Source organism: Nipponia nippon, unplaced genomic scaffold, assembly GCF_047370975.1.
Source record: "Nipponia nippon isolate SJK-2023a ecotype South Korea unplaced genomic scaffold, ASM4737097v1 scaffold_2, whole genome shotgun sequence".
NCBI classification, from domain to species: domain Eukaryota; kingdom Metazoa; phylum Chordata; class Aves; order Pelecaniformes; family Threskiornithidae; genus Nipponia; species Nipponia nippon.
Window position 1 is genome coordinate 55,916,328 of NW_028262336.1, and position 19,708 is coordinate 55,936,035.

Here is a 19,708-nt window from a genome sequence, read left to right on the forward strand (position 1 = left end):
TAAAACAAAAAGCTTTCTCCAAATCTGAAATTTCTCCATTGAGAACTAGTTTTTAGGAGATGAGTGTTTTTCATTAGAATTTTTTCCAGCTGAAAATTCTCAACTATCCACTATACGCCCCCCTAATTCCCCTCCAGCTTCCCAGTGTCCATGCCCCTGAACGGGTGAGAATGTTCTCTTATCCGTGATTCAGTATTTTGCTAAAGTGTGGTTAAAAGACAGAAAATCAATCTTAACTACTGAGATTTCCATAAAGTTCAATTAAAAGTGTCAAGCTATTGTGACTAGCTTTGTCAAAATGTGGGTGACAAGCTCTGTTGTGCAGCCAAACGTGCTTGTTTCACAAAACGCTGGCGAGGAATGGCGGGATGCTGCTTCTCAGGCGGCTGCAGGCACACGAACCTTCTGGCTCTAGCTCCTCAGCTTCCATCTGACCCACGCGCCCAGAGCTCAGCCACCTCTTGGAAAGAGAGAGCCTGAGAAGACAGCCAGTGCAGGTGCTCAGGGCTCAGCAGGAAATCAGTGTGATCTTGGTAAGAAAAATAGTAACATTCACACAGCTAAAATCCCGATCTGTTACCGATCCTGCTGCACCACTCCCTTGCATTCACCTGATTCGGACATAGTGCTTTGAAGAGAACATAAATACACTTCTCTTGACTTCTTTGTCTCTCCTTTTGGAGAAGTGCTCAGTGCTTGTACAGTGTATCCCAATATGGTTTCTTTTTGAATATCTGTTTCAGAAAACACACCCCTACTGCAGCACAGTGCAGCCTATAGCAATGAAGAGGAATAATAACACAATCCTTAAAGACAGATTAGGCATTCTAAGTGCTATACTTGGGTCAAACTTGAATCTGAAGGGCTTCTATACATCATCAAAAAAATATTTTCTCCCAGTCTCACAATAGGTTATAGGATGTTAGAAATTTCTACTAGTAATTATGTGGGAGTAAAGTCAATTAGCTGAATTCATTATACTTCTTAAAGCCAAACTTTTATTTGCTCTGAATAAATTCAGTTTCCTATTTGGTAATAGTCTCCTCCTATTAAGCTTCATTAAGACCTCATCCCGACAATGGCTGCGCATCTGCTATTAAACATAGGTGCTTTGCGAGGACTGAGATGCCGTGATAAACAAAGCTTCTCAGCCGAGTTACATGCTTCACTCAGGACTGATCTGTTCAAAACCTGGTAATCCTGCACATTTGTTTAAACAAGTAGTTCTGTCATGACCAGCCCTGACCTACTTTCCCCAATGCCTTATTTGTTACACACACGTTTCAGCTTTCCTCCGACTGTACTTCAAACACAGACTGCTTTTTGCTATCTGTTAGCAATATGCTCAAAACAACGGAGGCCCTGATGAGGGAACACCAACACCGCTCTGCTACACAGAGCAGAAAGAACGATGTGTTGTCAGCACCCAGCAAAACCAGAGGTACTTAGCTGCTCCTCGAGAGAGCTTGGGATTCGTTTCCCGTAGCTGGCCAGTTTGACTTTTTATTGCACAGAAACAGAGGAGCAAGTTAAACATAAATGTACGACTCCTGCAAAATGTCGAATTCTGTAGAAGAAAATATGAGTGCAATTAAAGGGTAACGGCATTAACAGTGACCATGTCTAACTTCTCTTTACTATTAGCAAGAGATGAAAGACAAAACTAGTTCACTCCCTGCAGAATACATCTCTCTTCATCTTTTAAATAGACCCACAATAGAGCCTTCTGTTGGTCGGATCGATCTCTTTCACATTGCACGTGAGCTATCATTTTCATTCAGGACATCTTTCTGCTCTGGACATGACAGCTTGATTGTTGGAGCCAATCATCTCCATCGCAGCAAAACCGCTTGTCTAGTGGTATGGGTGAGCGGGGCTCTGAGTCCTGAAGTCCTGTTGTGTGGCTGCTGGCTAGAGAAAACGATTTTAAGTTGAATGGAGTCTGTTTTGTTGTCCAATATCCAAATCTTTACCTCAGAAGTGGTTCTCTAAAGGTGCACACAAGAACAGAAAGCTTCCCCCTGCGGCTCTTCCACTGAACTCCTCGGTACGATGTTGGGCAATTGCTAGACATTTTGCAAATAGCTTGCTTCTGGTTTTTGGTTCCCAGCAGAGATGTTTCATATATATGGTATAAAAGGACAGTTTATACTTCAGTGCAAATAAAAAAATCTATAACCCAAGGTAGAATTGGTAGAATGCTCGTGTAGGAGTATATAGGATGAGTTAAGTTGGAAAGGCAAGGTAAGGGGAAGGGAAAGGAAGGGAAGGTAAAGGGAAGGGAAGGGAAGGTGAAGGGAAGGGTGAAGCCTCATTAATTGACATTGTTGTCTCTTCCTGCACTAAAGGACAAGAGACTGGTTAGCATATCTGAAAAGAGTCAAACAGAAAAATCTTTATTTATAGACTTCTCCACCATTGTACCAGGTAGGAAGGAGAAGGCATGAAAATAATTCTCTTTGGAAATCTGATGGAAACATAGCTGAGCCACATTAACTACCTTTTCGGATGGACATGTGCCTAACATAAGCTCTCCTCTGTCCTCTGATCTAAAAGACAAGCACCAAAAGCGCTGATGGACGATTAGGTCAGAGATACCTCCTTTGCCCCTCCTTTTCCTTAACTCGCTTGCTGAGTTTATTCCATGTTTTGGAATTCCTATAGATAAAATTGAAGAACAAAAGTGCAGCTGGGGGTTGCGCAAGTGGCAATTTGAAGAGTACCTTCATTCTCTAAACAGCTTGACTTTTTTCATCAGGGAAGCATATCTGTCAAACCACATGTTCCTTCTCACTGAGCTCCAATAACAGGTGGCTGAAATTTGAAAAGGGCTGATATTCAAAGAACATGCAGTATTTAGCAAAGTTACATTCACAACAATACAGCAATGCAACCGTATCCACTTTCTACTCCTCCCATACAGCAGAATAAAGTAGATCACCCAAACTTGGATAGCAAATGAGTGCTACAGGCAGGAGTGGGACTGAACTTTCCTGAGTCTCAACCCCGCCGCGTAATCACAGGGCCATATAACTTGCTCTCGTGGTCTGTTAGTAATGCCATGAGCTGCTCTGGCGGACAATGACATCAAGAATAAATCCAGCCGGCATCAGCCACAGCCTTGGCTAGGCACAGGGAAAAAGAGCAAACACAGTCGCTACGCCCAGGCCATGCTAGCCCCCACACCACCACATGAACCATCTTCCCTCTTTTCCTGGGACAGGGTGTCAGGTTTGGATCAGGAGCAGCAGGACAGCCCCGGCAGTAAATGTGTGGGGGAATAGCACAAACACCACCCCAAATGTAATTGTCTGTGCCATAAGCCAGGTGCCCTGAAAGGTGCCTGGGCAGCCTCTGAGTAAACCCAAAGGTGAACAGAACTGGCCATCCTCTTTTGTCATCTCCCGTGGTGAGGTAGGAGGGCTCGTGTCCACAGCTTCAGGAGAGTCTGGGACAGTAGAGCTACCTGAGTTTCTGTCCCGATTTGAGGCTTTGATTTGGTAAAGAACCATTCTTACAGTTGTTGCAGTTGTTTTTTCTTGCCTTTTTTTTCCCAAACACTAACCTGGAAAGTTGAACTCCAGTACCCCAGGAGGGTGTTACTGATGTGATGCAGCATGACACCATGTTACTCCTGTCTCCCTCCTGCATTTCTATTCTCGAGTATTCTGTAAAGAACATCTTTTTTCAAAGCTGTGTTGTGCCGAGGACCCATTTAATCTGTTCTTTACTGTGGCAAATAAGCTTTTTTTTTTTTCCCCGTAAATGACCATTACTCGATACCTCTCCTTGCCGTGAATCTTTCCAAACTGTAAAACTTTACACTGCCTTACATTAAGCTGCATCTTCTGAATAATGCAGGTGGATTGTGAACTCGTATATTTTGAGCTTTCTCATGACTTTGGGTTATCCAAATAGCTGACCAGAGGGAGGTCCGTTAATTAACATCACTGATAACTCAGAGCTTGTTTTCTGGCTCCCTCTTTTGAGAGGGAGATTTGTTTTGTTTGTGTGATCGCTCTTCATGCTGCATGTTCATGTCTGCCCAGGCTTTTGTGCTGTGCCCATCATCGTGAAACGTGAGATGACTGATAACTCTCTTCTAATTCACAGAACAGATACTGTCTCGGCAGCAGCACATTTTGGCCTAAAAAGCAGTATTTGAGGCCTGACATGTAATCTATGGATTTGTCCAATCTAATTAGTGCCACTTGCATCAGTGTTTTTATGATATAGACATACATCCACTCAGAAAATCACTAAAGCTACAGAGTCAGCTGCCAGGCAGGCAGCTGTTCCATCAACTCGTGGTCACTTCTGGCTTGGAAATGATTTGAAAGATGCTATAGAGGTGGAAGGCCCTGAAACACATCATCAGTCCCTTAAACAAGATATTTTCCTATGACTCTGTTCATAGTCAAGTACTCTTTCATTAGATTAGACTCCAATTTTCACTCATTTCATTGTACTTTCTTGTAATGAGGTAAAATTCTGGTTTTGTTGAAGTTGGTGATAAAACTTCTACAGCAAAAAATACTACTTTTAAGAGAATAGACTGAGAGTTGGGCTAAATTAACATGCATTGAGCACCGTGCAGCAACGCCAGACAAATGGCCATACTCACGCTAGCTTGTTGACAGTTGCCTTTAGTATTTCTAACATGTGTGGCCCTCTTTAGCGCAGACACATTCCAGGAACAGTTGGCCATGTGCATTCATCGGGCATCTTAGACACGGTTCTGACACTCGTTCTCCAAGGAATTGTTCTGTGAGTCTCAGAATCATTCTAATAAACCAGAATATATCTCCTTACCTTTTTGTTTTGCATCTAAAATTCCTGAGAAACCATTGAAAACCGGACATGCAAGGAAAGATCATGTTAAAAAATAATCAGTCTGTGTTTGACTCTCTGGACTGGAATTGCCTCCAGCTAACACCAGTGTAAATCACAAGCCTTTCACTGACACCCCTGAAGCCATATGCAAAAGCAACTGCCTTAAAAAAGAAAGGGATTAGAATGGCTGGATGTTTTCAGTGGTAAAAGAATTAAAAAACGTTATTTATTTCAACCTGAGCTCATCAGACTTCTGCCTGATCTGCCCCCATCTTCACGGCAAGAGGGAAATATGTTGGGTTTGCATTGCTGCCAGTCTCAGGTTTACGGTGAGAGAGGATTAATAATTACGACTCCTCCAAGCAGCCAACTCTGCCGGCACAAGCCTCGCCCACCACCACAGACCACTGGTCGTTCATTTCTCAATCACCGCCGCCCACTCCTGGCGATGCGATGGCTTCGGATCCCCACCCAGACCAGGGATGTGCTGTGAGTTGGCAGGATTTGTCCCCATTAGTGGAATCTGTGGTGACATAAACTGGCCAAGCCTGGGAATATAAAGCCGACCCTGCCTTTCCAATAGGTTCTAGCTGGTCGAATACACACCCTGGCAGGAGGACTGGACAGCCCCGAGGGAGCAGGGATAATTTCATATTGGCTAAGGTTGCCTGTGAACTCAACAAGAAACAGCCCCATCTCCTTGTGCCATCTATGTCACATATGCATTCGGTACATTAGCAGGGGATTTAATTTGGGCATTTAAAGCTGCCTGCATTAGCTTGTGATTATGGGTCTTTTCACCCATCTTTTGTGCGTGTTCTTCCTTGCAAATATGTATTTGCTGCAGCACATTTTCAAAGGGAATTGAGAAAGAGAAAACTAAAAGCTACATGTATTAGTATTCCTGTTTAATTTAATATCAGCTTACAAGGTGGAAATTAAAATGACTTTTCTGTCACTGCTATCTCTCTCCACTTGGCAAAGATTGATTTCCTTCTTCCTCACCGCTTACTAATAAGACATCTGAAAACTAAGCTGGCTTTTATGTTTACTTCCTTGTTTAAATCAGCTTTCTCAACTAAGGACAGCTTTGGCAATATATTTGCTTTTTAACTTGTGATTTCTGTGTTGGCTCAGACTCCACCAGTGACAGAACATCAAACACGGAGAGGCTATATATTTTTAATTACTCAGGGATGCCCTTGCGCATAAGTACATGCAAATTAAACACGCAGAATTCAAAACCTGTTCAGAACAGATTGCACACGTTACACAACCAGTCACATTTGGGGCTCAGAAATGATGGTGCACTATTTTGCTTCTCGTGCCGACAAGTACGGAGGTATCAGGCACCGCTCGGTACAGCGTCATGCCATTGCTGCAGCCGTGTCTGACACCGCGTGGTTTGGCACCACTTTCTCGAGAGCTGGCAAGCCAAGGAACGTGGATGGCAACGCGCGAATGCTCGAGTGTGAGAATCAGCTGAACAACCAGCCTATGTGGAATTATACCTTCCTACAAAGCCAATACTAATGTCCAGCAAGAGGACTGGAAAAAACACAATGTTTTTGACATCTGTAAGAATCTGACAGAAGCACCTAACTGCCTGCCTCCAGAATCTAGCACTGCTTTGAAACAGGGAGGATAAACTAAAGAGGAAAGTTGTTGTTTGGAGTCCAAGCTACATTTTATGAACTTGGTACTTGTACCCCGGTAGCATTACAGCTCCAGCCAAGATGTAATTCTTTCAAAAGACAAAAAAATGTTCAGTGAAAATCTCGCAGTGTAAGGCGGTCACACCAAAAGGAAAAGAAAGGAAATATGGTCATCTGCATATTGCAGATGAGGAACTAAAACACTAGAGACAGAGGCAGCACGGTGGGTATCCCTACAGAGCTGACCATTCCTCCCGCATGAAAAAGCTGAGCTTTTTCAAAAAGTCGAGTAATGTGTCCTGCAACACATTCTCTCGGGATATTATCTCATACTCTTTAGACATTTCACTGGGTCAGAAGTCTCCTTTTTTAACAGGCTAGCGTTTCATATTTTCTTTCCATTGCCCTTTCTTAAATGCCCATGCTCAGCATTAATAAGACTTTTTCCTCTAGGGTGTTTATGCCTGGAATACTTATATGGCATTATCTTACCTTCTTCCTCTCAAACTTGATTATCCTTTGTTTATCCAGTTTATATGTACTGAAGTTTTCATCTTTCCTTCTCCCTCTTGATAAAGTTGCTTTTGTCCTTCTCGGGGGGATGATGTCTCAAGGTTTCTTTCAGCCCTAGCTTACATGATGCCACAACTTTTCTTCAGTGTTTCTGTATTTTTGATACGGTTGCACCCAGAACTGAAATCCAGTGAGCCCCTTCTGTGAAGATGCACCTGGCTCTGTCCCCACCGGAGCTCCGAGGCGACGGCTCCCCGCATTGCACCCGAAGCGGTTCACGCCGTACCAGAGGCCTGCGTCCCGCCCAGCGTGCTCTCACCGGCCATCTGCACCGGTGACCTGAGGCAAGGCCACCCGCTTCTCTGGTTGCCTCCCAGCACAGGGCTGGTCTTGGGCCACCTCGTTCTTTGCCAGGGAGCTTGGTCCTGGCCCGCTGGGCCGGGCCGGGCCGTCAGGCAGATGCCGGGGCACACGTCAGGTGGTGAGTGCCAAAGCTGGCGTGCGCACGACGCGACGCTCGCTGTATGGACGCCTCTGGCGCTACAGAAATCTGGGGCGAGTTGAAAGCTGCAGCGGAGCTGCTGTTAGGGGGCGAGTACGCAAGCGATGGTCTTTCCTCTGATTTCCATCTTCCTGGTTTTGCGCTATCTGCCCTGTGGCGCCGTTGGCGCGTATACCAAAGGCCACAGAGCCACGGGGGGTTCTTGGCAGGCTGTGACCCGTGCTGACCTGCCAGAATAAAAACAGCCTTTTAGTTTTACCGGGGCTGGGGAGGGGTGACCTTTCCGCTTAGGAAACAGGGACAAGCCTCAGCCGGCCTCCCCAGCACCCCGGTCTCCAGCGGGCAGCGAGGACGGCGGAGGTGCCAAGTGCGGCGGGAGAGGGTGGACGGGGAAAGGCAATCCCGGTCCTCCGCACCACCCCGCCGTTACCGCCACAGCACGCACCCGGGCGGCGGAGCTCCCCCGCGGCGCGGCGGCGGCGGGGGGCGGGCGGGAGCGCGGGAGGCGGCGGCGGCGGCGGGGGCGAGGGGCGGCGAGGAGGGAACACCTCGCTGGGCGGGACGCGCCGCCCGGCGCGGTGCCAGCCTGCCGCGCCCGCGCTGCCCGCGCTGCCCGCGCTGCCGGCGGCTCCCCCTGCCCCCGCACGGTCCCCCCGGGGCCGGGGGCGGCGGCGCCCGCCGCGTCCCACCCGCAACTTTCCCTCCCCCGTGGATGGCTTTCGTCGGAGACCTGCAAGGCAGCCGGGCGCTTGACACCTGTCCCCCATGGGCCGCCCCCGCGCCTAAGTTGGCCGCCGCCGCTGCCGCCGCCGCCGCCGCCGCCGCCGCCGCCGCCGCCGCCACCGCCGCCGCAGGGCGGGCTTGAAGCCGCGGCGGGGCCGCGGTGCCCATGGCCGGGCGCCCCGCGGTGCCGAGGTGTCCGTGCGCGCCGCCCCGTCCCGCCCGCCGGGGAGCCGCCGCGCCCGCCGGAGCGCCGCAGCGGGGTCGCTGAGGGAGGCGGCCCCCGGCGCAGCCCCACCGGCTCGGCGCCAGCCGCCGTTGCCCGCCGGGTCGCTGGCGGCGGCGGCGGCGGCGGCGGCGGCGGCGGCGGGGCCGCGGGATCCGTCCGCGCTCGCTGCCCCCGTGTAGTTCCCGAGTCGTCTGTCCTCGGCGGCGGCCCGCGGGTGACATGCAGTCCCTCATCTCTCCGGTGACCAAGGCTATCCTGGTGGCTCTGTTCATCTTCGCCATCCTGCTGATCCTCTACGTGATTCTGTGGTACATCTGCCGCGATGTGGATTGCGACCATGGGATCTGAGCGGCGCCGCGGGGCCAGGGCTTAGGAGCCGGGATTCACCCCGCGGGGCCGGGAGCGGCAGCGGCAGCGGGAGCCCCGCCGGGCGGCAGCCGCCGCCACCGCGGCCGGAGCAGGGGAAGGAGAAGGAAAAAAAAGAGGAAAAAAAGAAGAAAAAAAAAGGGAGAGAGGGAAGAGCCGAGCCGAAAGAGCCCGGAGGACAACTGCAATCAAGAAACCAGCCTGAGCTTGACCTTCAGAGACCAGGGTGACCCGGTGAGTCCCCGCTCTCCGCGGCGCGGGGGATGCGCGGGTGCGGCGGGGCTGCCTCCCTCCCTCCCTGCCGCCCCGCTCCGCTCCGGCTCCGCTCCCCTCGCACGCGCCGGCACACGCACACACACGCACACACTCACACGCACTCACACGCGCGCAGGGATGTGGCACACGCGCCCCGAGCCGCGGTCGCGCAGGCACGCGCGGCGCGGTGGCTGCGCGCGCCGGCCTGTCCCCCGGGGACGAGCGGGACCCCTCCTGCCGGGCGGGGTGCGCCCTGCCCGTCCTCGTCCCCGTCCGCGTCCCCGCCGCCCCCCGCCCCCCGAGGTGCCCGAGGCGCGGAAGGCAGCGCGCCCGCGGGAGCCGGGGCCGGGGCCGGGGCCGGGGCCGGGGCCGGGGCCGGGGCCGGGCGCGGGTGCGGGTGCGGGAGGGGCGGCGGGCGGCCGCCGCGCTGCCGTTGCGGCCCCGCATTGGTATGCAGGCGGTGCCGGCGCCGCCAGGCAGACCGAAAAGGTGAGCCCAGGGGATGGGGGGAGCCTACGGCTCCTCAGCCCGGGGGCGAATCGGGGAAGTAACGGGACGCGCAGAGGAAGACGCACCAGCGGCGGGCTTCGGGGAGGGGGTGGGAAGCGGGGTGAGTTTCTCCCTCCCAGGGGCAGGTTGGTGGAAGGAGGTGGGGGAGATGGCAGAAAAATGTGCACGGGAAGTTCTGGGTGGGAGCCGTCCTGGTCTGGTCTCACCGACGCTGCGTTTCCTATGTGCTCCTCTCCGCAAAAGGGTTAACGCTCCAGGGTCAAACACATGCCCAAGCCCGGCGATGTCGGAAAATGTTGATAAAAAAGTACGCAATCGGTGAACATGTACGTGCCGAGCGCGCTGGGACGCTACAGGGGACGTATCCTGCCCAGCCGTTTTCCCACCTGAAAGAATTTGTCGTTGGCTGTTTGTGCTCTTCTCGTTCGGTTGTATCGAACACCGTGTGCTAAAGCGGAGAGACAGCAACACACTGTGTGTAAAGTGAAAAAGACCTACCGAAGGAAAAATGGTCCTAAACACCCGGGCTGTAAACGTTTCTGTCCTTGGCAGACAAGCTGTCAGGAATCGGAGCAAACTCCAGCTGCGTGCGTTATCCCTGGCGGGGATGGGTTCGGACGCCACAGGGTGCGGGTGCCTGTACACAGTGGGGAATCAGAGAAAAATCGAATTTGGGTTTAAGGGGGGGGGGAACGGGGACCTCGCCAAGTGTAAAGTGTAATCGTGTGATTCGGGCTGATTTGACATTGAGTGTGGGTGACCGAAAGCTCACCTTTGCAGCAGGGGTCTGTATTTGGAAGGAAACTGTTCGGAAGTCGATTCTCTTGCCATTTTGGTTTGTGCTTCTGTTCAGATTGTATTTCGAAGGGCTTTTGACCTGACCAGTTGATCAAACATGACATTACCGTTAACGCACCCCAGTAATGTGATTATAGCAGCAGTGACATCAATGTTTCCTTGCCCTGCAACTACAGTAGCAATGCATTTGTTTACTTCCCCCGTGTGCGCTGAAATGTCTGTTACTCAACAGCTCTGAACAGCAAGGGAAGAAGGGAGGAGGAGGGGGAAGCTCTTAAAGGCATTTAAAAATGGCCATAGCTCTGTTCTCCTTATGCGTTTAATTATGTAGAACTGAAATAACCTCCAAGTCCTCCTCTTTACCTTTTTTTTTGCAGTTTCACCGGTCAGTACACTTGTTTATACCTAAGCGGCAGAAACCTCTTCACACTTTGGCATGTCAGGCTGTGTCACACGTTCCCTTCCGAATTAACAGCGGTGCGCACCTTCTGCCCCTCTCCCAGCTGGCAGGAGCTGGCGGGCGATGCACTTATAGAAGCTTTGCCATTTAGTGTTAATTATTTCACAGTGAACCAGTGTTTCAAGCTGTTAGTTATAGAACTGGATGGAACGTGGCAAATTAAAATGGTTTTCACGAAACTTTCAATATTGAGAGATATGTGTGTGTGTGATTGAATGCCTGCAGTGTTGATATGACCAAACATATTTTACAGCACCCACTATAACTAATGTTAATCAGCTTAATATTTGCAGAAACTGTGAAATAGTCCATTCACTTATTGTCTGACCATTAGTGTTTCCAGCTGCCTCATTATTGTTTTAAGCATATAGTTTCTAGGAGACAAGATATAGAATTTTTTTTTTTCTACCAGCTGTTATTCTAAATAAGGTAAATATATATGTGTTCATATATAAATATGTATATGTGCATTTGTATAAACATTAGTGGGTATTTTCCAGCCTAGCACAACTGAAAAAAAGCGGAGCAATGATTAGCAATATTGTATTTGATTTGTAGTTGAAGTCATAGATTTGTTGGCTTTGGATCGATACTACTTGTGTTCATTATTGTGTATTAACAGATGCAAAACCCTAAAGATACGAACCCCACCTTTCCTATTGCCGCAATGCCTGATATAAGAGGATGAAATCCTGGCCTTGCTGAGGTCAGTGTGGGATTCTGCAGTTGGTTTCGATGGAGACAGGAAAATATTGACAGATTTGCATGTGAATTTGAAACAGCAGGATGCTACTGAAGTTGAGAGAACTATTAAAACAGTAAACAACAGCAAATCCATTAGAGTGGAGTGCCTACAAACCTTATTTTTATATTTATTTACTTGCTTGCGCAGAAGTTTGGTGACTATTTTATTTCTATTTACTGTTACTAGGTGCTTCTACCCCAACTCAACAATTTTCACCAGCTTGCTCTCTCTTAATGCATGGCAGTGTTTCAGAGGTGATATCTGAAATACCATCTGTGACTGAGATACAGAGTACAATAGCATCAGGTAGATATAGATCACCTCTATCTACCTCTAAAAGTATTTTTTGCTGGAAGATGGGTTGTAACATCCTGAGTAGTACCTTTGTTCAAGGCAAAGACAACTTGTTAGCACGTTCCTACTTGAGCCGAGAGAAATCTTTACCATATTGCAAAAACTGGTAATGTCAGAGGCTGAATGTGTGTTATTAGTCCAAAAGCAATTTAATAGGCTATTCAAGCATTGTGTAAAAGGGTATTTCAAAGCTTTGCCTTTTTGTGTGAAAAAGACTGTGAAGAAGTTACTCACTGCTTCATCAGCAGAAGTGTAATGAATTTTATGGATTAATTCTTACTGCAAGGCAGCATGTTGTAGCATGGTTGCAGGAACCCTGTCACATCTGACTTAAACATGCAGTATGTTTCTGGGTAAGTCATTCTCTACTCAGTCTCTATTCAGGCAAATTCCCTGAAGGTTTATTAAATATTTTATGGAAGCGGCACGTAAGCATAACGGGACAATGAACATCACAGGTTTGCTTGTTTTCCAGTTCCTTCCTCATAAAATGGATTATTAACAGTCCGTGTCTTCATGGCATGCCCTCTGTGCATCTTATACGATTTCCCTAAAACAGGCTTAAAATGAGTGTTGAAGATCATTCCAGCATAGGAGGGTCCCCGCGGAGACGAAAGGTTAGCCAAGGTCCAAGGGCGGCCAGTGCTGCATCCTCGAGATGTCCTTCTGTCATACGAGTGCTCAGCTGTACTTTTTCCTCTCCAGGTGAGTGTAAAGTAAAGTAACCTTCAGGCTGCTGTCAGGCAGGACACGTAGCTCTGCCCTACACGGCTCCAGCCCCATTTAGTGGAAGGCTTGATGTAGGAGCGATTTTCTACTGTGTTTTACGCAAGAGGTCAGACGCGACAATTTCGTAGTCATTCCTCATGGCCTTAAAATCTGTGACCCTTCGATTATTGGTAATGTAACAAGCACTCGGTATGATTTGTATGTTTATAAACAGCTTGGAGGTGGGATTGTGGGGATTAATTGTATGATTTATGCCATGATTATAACACTTGAAACTGGCAGGGCCCTTTAAATGACAAATTTTGGGGCAGTGTTAGGGAATACAGCGTCGCTGTAACAAGTGTCTTAAACCTGCACATGAACAGGCCGTTTCTTTTCCTCTGTCTTTGCTAGAATAACGATCTTGGATTGGTAATGTTAATACAAACTCTGGTGGTGTTGTAATGGAGATACAAAGAACAGGAGTGTTTGCCCTTCCCCTGAAGGGCAGGCTCTGCGCGCACGTCGGGTACAGTCGTACCCTGAGACACGCGCCTGGCGGGCTCCCCCCCTCCTGCACCGCACCGCTTCGGGGCTGGAATTGGACATTAAAACGTACGGAAAAGTTCCACTGCCGTTTCTCAACAGGTGACTTTTTCCCCAGTTTTTCTTTGATGCAGGAGGGTTTTCTCCTTTTCCTCCTAAGCGGTAAGCCTCTCAGCTGTGACTACTTAGTGCATAACGCGGTTTGTAGACAAACTGCACGAATTGATTTTCCTGAAGTGGGCTGACAAAATGATGAGTGTATTGGAAAGCAGCACACACTTGCTTATTTGTTGTTCTACATTAAGCTAGGTTTTTCAAGTAAATATCCTTTAAAATAGCTTTTTTTTATTTTAGTGTGCTGCTTTTGATGTGCATAGGTAATATGGTTGATATAGCTGCACAGCAGCATCTGCTCTCGTTAGAGGCACTCTGATAGCTTTCAAAATTTTACCCAAATGAGAAAATTTGAGCTTCAGCTTGGAGGGGCTCATAACACTGGCTGCTGTTGAGTGTTTTTGAATCCTTATTTTGAATGTTTGGATGTACTGCTTTGGAATACTAAAGATTCTTGCTGGCGTTTTCACGAGTCACCATTAAATTAAATCATATGTAAAGGATACCAATAAGGTGACATTCAGAGTCTCTTTGTAGAACACATTATGAATGTGGATTATGATTGAGAAAAAGATGTGGGAAAAAATTGGTTGTGACTGATTAAGAAAGAGAAGGGAATGGGAAAAGGAAGATGGAAGAATGTTACATCAAGATGGAAGAAGAGAGACTCCGGAGTATTCAAATTTTTAAAAAGTGCAGCTAATGTGGAGTAAAATGCTAAGTGCACAGGACAAAAGTTGCCACTTTCCTTTACAGAAAGTGTATGCACATATATATATACACGTATACACGTATGTGTGTGTATATGTGCACATACATATGTACAATCTATGTGATCAAATTAGAAACCTGCATCTCTAGAATGAGCTGAGAATCTTTACATGGATGATTTTATTTCTTTGTCCTTGAAACCTGGCCCTATTTGCCCAATATGCATTTACTTTAAAACCAGATAGTGTTGCGGATGCTTTCTTGAGGACTTTGTGCTGAAACACAAGTGATATTGTACACTGAAATTATAAATGAATCATTCTTATGAAAAAAATGCTAGCACTCTATTCACTTTGAAAAAAAATGAGCTCAGGTTTTATGGGCTTGAAGAAATACCTTAATAACAAGTAGATTTTATGTCTTGTTTTTTCCACTGACCTCGAAGAGACAAAGCCCTCAAGTATTAGGGAAAAAGCCCATTAGGCAATTAACCTATTATGACCAAGAAATATATGTGAAAAGAGAGCATCTCAGAGAGAAGATAGCAGAATTGTAATATTTTGGCTAAAAGCAGTAATAGCCAACACCTTCTTACAGGAATACAAATCTTTCATGTAATACATCTTTTGTACTTGACGTCGTTAAGTGCAAAGGAGGAAAGAAACCTCCTGAAGTTATGAGTGCTAAAACTCATGCACAGTGAAACTGCTACATGATTATGATGCTTTTCGGGTGTTATGGTGTTTTATATAAAGCCTGCCTGAGAGAATGTTTGGGTTTGCGTGGAACAGGGGAATGTGTGTACCAAGGGCTGGGGAAAAAAAAAAAAAAAGCCTTTTGTATGAGTAGCCTCTTCCATATTTATTGCATATTGGGGTAAACCTGGACACATGCAGAGCATTTTATTTGCTATTCAGTATCCATTTCAGTGGTGGGTTGCATGCGCTGTGAACCCTATTAAACGAATACCCAACAAACTGATTGTGATACCTACCGCAGAAATTAAACAAGGTCTTCATTAAGTTGTGATCTTCATGCAAAATATATATGACATAGTTAGCTAATTTGCAGGACATGTTTCTTATAGAGCTCTTTCAATTAATGTACTTCTGAACATACTATCGTCACCGCCCTTGTGAGATATGTATATAGAAATGGGCTTAAAACTAAGTTTACAATCAATCTGCTTTCTAGTGACTTGTTTTTATTTTCTACTGTAATACCATTCTGACACACTTAATAGGGACTGTAACTAAGTGGGAGTTTAATGAAGTCTTGGTATCAGTGAAGATAAAAGGAAGACACTGCGAGCACACAGAGAGACTCCCGTCAGTAGATGTTTCTAGTGACTGACATAGCATAATTGAACTGTAACATGAGTTAAGAGCTAAGGAATATGCATGTATTCATTGATGCAATGAAGCAGAGAGATGGCACATTACTGCACCTATCAACCTCTGCCCTCAGGCCACTGCAGCCTGAGTATTCACCTCAGTTTGAGGATTCTGGCACAAAAAAGTGTAGGATTTGGAGGAGTCTAAGCACTGCCAATCTGTGAAGTGAGAGGAAGTAAAACCTTCCTAACACATCTTTAAAAGGACATAACAGAGTACTCCCTGCAAATTCCTATGAGTCCTGTTAACCCCTGCTAGGAAACAAACATGTGACCTCAGGAAGCAAGTAGCAATAATGACAATAACAATTAATGATACCAAGATCTGAATAGAAATTTTCTTCCAAGGCTCTCAGGGTACTGTTTGGCACGTTCTAGATCTGCTATCCACATTTTACGTATGGAGAAAGCCAGCTATAGGGGGGATTCAGTGACTCTTTAAAGCCACCTAGCAGTTCGGTGACAACGTATAGGATAGTCTCCAACACTTGCTTTTCCTCTGTCTCGCAACCTGTAGAAGGTGACACAGTGCACTCTTCTTGTGTTTCCAAGTGATGCCAAATTGGGAGCACCAGCCAATAGACCCAAGGGCAGAGCTGCCATTCAGGGAGACCTAGGCAGGCTGGAAGGATGGACCAACAGGAGCCTCATGAAACTCAGCAAAGTGAAATGTCAGGTCCTGCACCATGGTGGAAAGAGCATCTGCAACACCATCAGCTGGGGATGGATGGGCTGGGGAGCAGCTCTGTGGAAGAAGCCCTGGGGTGGTGGTGGGCAGTGTGGTGGTGAGCTGAATGTGAGCCAGCTGTGTGCCCTAGAGGCAAAGGGGACCAACAGCCTCCAGGGCTGTATGAACAAAAACATAGCCCATAGACTGAGGGAAGGGATTATACCCCTCTACACAGCGCTTGTTAGACCACATCTGGATACTGTGTTTGATTTTGGTCCTCCCAGCACAGGACAGACATGGACAAACTGGACGGGGCTCAGCAGAGGGGGCAGTGGGGGCTGGAGCATTTGCCTTGTGATGAGCAGCTGGGGAAGCTGGGCTGGGTCAACCTGGAGAAAGAATGGCTCTGGAGGGCACCTAATAGTACCACTGCCTGCAGTGCCTAGAAGAGGTCACCAAAGAGATGGAGCTGGGCTCTGAACAGTGGTGCATTGGGAGAGGTTAAGAGACAATAGTCATAAATTGAAGCAAGGGAGGTTTGGACTGGGTGTAAGGAAAACCTTTTTCCCTATGAGTACAGTCTGGCAGGTTGTCCAGAGAAGTTGTGTAGTCTCCATCCTTGGATGTTTTCAAGACCCCTTGAGCAATGTGGTCTGACCTCAAAGCTGGCCCTGCTTTGAGCAGTAAAGTGGACTACAGACCTCCTGAGGTCCCTTCCAACTTGAATTATCCTAGGATTTTATGATCTTATGAACCATGTACTCTTGAGAGTCCTTTACTGGAATGAGCTTGCTTGTTGTAATGCAGTCTCTCCCTTAACTCTGAACGTGTGCTAGCCAGGTAAACCAAAAAGATGGAGGTGCATAACTGGGACTGGGTCAGAGTGGGGATCTGTTCTCAGTAGCCCTGGCCATCCTTACATTTTACACCTACGGCTCCCACACAACACTTTTGGGTATGGCGTGGTCTGGAGCTGAAATGGTACATGGCAGTGCATCACTAGAGCAGAACGACCACTGTGCTGACATGTGTGTGGAGAATGAAGCCATCACAGATAATAGTAGCCTGAAGGTTGAAGACAAAAATCACAATGTACTTATAGCCTGTTCAATTCTTACACCTCTGTGGGGACTCTAGCACATTTCTAGGAACTGGAAATTAATTCAGTTACATCGCTCTGACTATAATATAATCATGCTGGGCATACTCTTGTGCAGTATAATATTTTCCATAATCTTGTCCAATTTTTATGTTACTTTGTGGTTGTCTTCAGCTGTACAAAGCCTGTTACGTTAACTGTAATGTCCATACAGGTAGTTGGTACAGTAGGATTTTCAGGTACCGCCTGGCTTGAATGTGAACTGCTTTGAAGAGAAAAACAATCCCATGGGAATCGCATGCTTCAGCGTCAAACCTGTCATCTCATGCCTAGGCTACTCACGGTTTATATTTAGGTGGAGATCAGAATACTAACTGGAGAAAAAGGCACTTAATGCAAAAGGCCATTGTACTTTTTTCCCCAGTAGAAAAAGCCTTCTCCTCAGCGCTCAGAGTTGTGCCACGACACCTGCCTGCCATACTGGATGGTGGGCAGGCGCTGGTGAGAGCAGGGAAGTTTCACAAGGTGATAGTGGACCCACTTTATTCTGACATTTCTGTGTACACCCAAGTTTATTCCAAAATTACAAGACTAAGCTATCAAGAGTAATTATTTTCAGTGCAAATCCAAAATAAAAGAGCTGCAGTGCATCTGTTGTCAGGGGTTCAAAATTTGATTCTCTCATGTTAGTACACAGACTCACTGCCACCCTCCTTATGAAACTCATGGAAAGCCACATTTTTATACCTCAGTTGATTTTTTTACTTGAAGATGTGTCAAATCATGATGAAAAACATTTTGAGTCCAGAAAAAAAACCCAGACTGTTATATATTTGAATGCATAAACTGCTATTTTGGAGATTTCTGAAGTGACTTTAATTTTTTCTCTCATGTGGGCTTACAAGCCTGGAGAGTTTTTAAATTAAAGGTGGAAGAGAAGAGAAAACTTGCTTTTTAGGTGAGTTTATGAAAGGTCTCTTAGTTCTAAAACTAAATTATGTATGAAGCAGCAAGATCCTGTATTGTGTATTAAATTCACATGACGATTCCCTTTTTAAAATTTTACGGAGTACTCAGGTGAATTAGCTGGATATAGGTAGTATTTATTCCAGAACATCTATGAACCTACTGCCTTTAGGAATTAAACGTTTGACTGTTCCTGTCGCAGGAACAAGACATTGACACCAAATCCATTTAACTTGAGTCTGTGTGTTGGAGGTGCTGTGGATTCCAAGGATAACTGTGTGACAGTATTACAAACTAGTATTACCATTTTGATCAGCCAAGTGTTTCTTCTCTTACTTCTGGCTTTACTAATAAGGTCAGCTGGAAGGTAGAGCACAACACAAGAGGTGGGAACAGGCTTGGAAGACACTGTAGTCGCTATTGTGAGTCATTCTCTTTTAATCACGTAGGCAAAATCCTGTGGGCATGTAGGATGATACATAAAGGAAGGCAAAATTTTGCTTGCAGTGGAGGAGCTGTTCATTTGTTACAAACATTCAGCTGACTTCAGTGGAGCGGTGCCAGTTTTCTGTTAGCAAAGGCTTTGGTTCTGAGGATACATATATGCATTAATTAATGGAGCAGGCTGCCCAGGGAAGTGGTTTCATCACCATCCCTGGAGGTATTTAAAAGCCGGGTAGACGTGGTGCTTACGGACATGGTTTAGTGGTGGAGTCGGCAGTGCTAGGTTAACGGTTGGTCTTGATGATCTTAAGGGTCTTTTCCAACGTAAACGATTCCATGGTTTTTTTCTATGATTCTGTAAATGGTTGAAGTCCTTCTTCAGGCTGCAGACAGTAGCAGCCAAGTAAGTGATGTAGCTAGGACGACATCCAGCCACCTTTGTCATTCCTCAGCCCATATAGCCAAGTACCCTTTTTTTTAACTGATTTGGCAATGATTGATGTGACACACAGACCTTAAACCCAATAATGTTTATTAATAATGTGTAATGTGTGTTCTATATAAAATGTTGCTAAATTAAAGGGCAGACCGCTACCCATGAGAAAAAAAATGTTCATGGTATATGGTTGAAATATATACCTACGTAATATGTGCCTTTGATTCAGCAGATTTCATGAAAAAAAGTGAAAGAATCAGCACTCCAAAGAACCTCTGTACATACCAAAAAGGAGTAATTCCTGGATAAGCTTGTGGGTATGCTACTGCTATTTTTATGAATGTCAGCTAGGCAAACTAAACTCATTATACACAGTTTGGTCCTCTAGATGATTAGAGAAATCAAGTGGTTCTTGTGTTAACTGTAAAAATAACTAAAAGCCTCTTAAGATTCAGCAAGGAGAGGGCTAACTGAAATACAGCATCCTGGGTGGACGGTCCTGGTGGTAGCTGCGCTTTGCGGGGTGAGAAAACTTTTGCAGGACACCTCACTAATAGCTGGAACAAGAAATACGTGTATAGTATAGCATGAATGGATGGATGGATGGATGGATGGATGTCAGGCAAATCCTTTGGGAACTTGCAAACCCCAGGTAAGTCTGGGAATGCCAGACCTTGTGAT

General features: G+C 46.7%; 1 protein-coding gene across 1 annotated transcript; it reads right to left on the reverse strand.

Moving 5' to 3' along the window:
• Positions 1 to 7,929: 7,929 nt before the first annotated feature.
• On the reverse strand, positions 7,930 to 9,046 carry LOC148055793 (uncharacterized). The gene is made up of 2 exons (XM_087757128.1): positions 8,359 to 9,046; positions 7,930 to 8,327 (listed from the first exon to the last, which is right to left on the reverse strand). Exons 1-2 carry the CDS (start codon positions 8,789 to 8,791, stop codon positions 7,930 to 7,932), a joined length of 831 nt encoding a protein of 276 aa, XP_087613254.1. The 5' UTR covers positions 8,792 to 9,046.
• Positions 9,047 to 19,708: the final 10,662 nt, after the last annotated feature.

What these genes read in the sequence shown, in the direction of transcription:
- LOC148055793 (XM_087757128.1), bottom strand. Translation starts at nt 8,791, where the DNA reads ATGGTCGCAATCCACATCGCGGCAGATGTACCACAGAATCACGTAGAG. An exon ending in CGCCGCGGCTTCAAGCCCGC is followed by an intron (nt 8,328 to 8,358) that starts CCTGCGGCGGCG and finishes CGGCGGCGGCGG; the next exon opens with CGGCGGCGGCGGCGGCGGCG.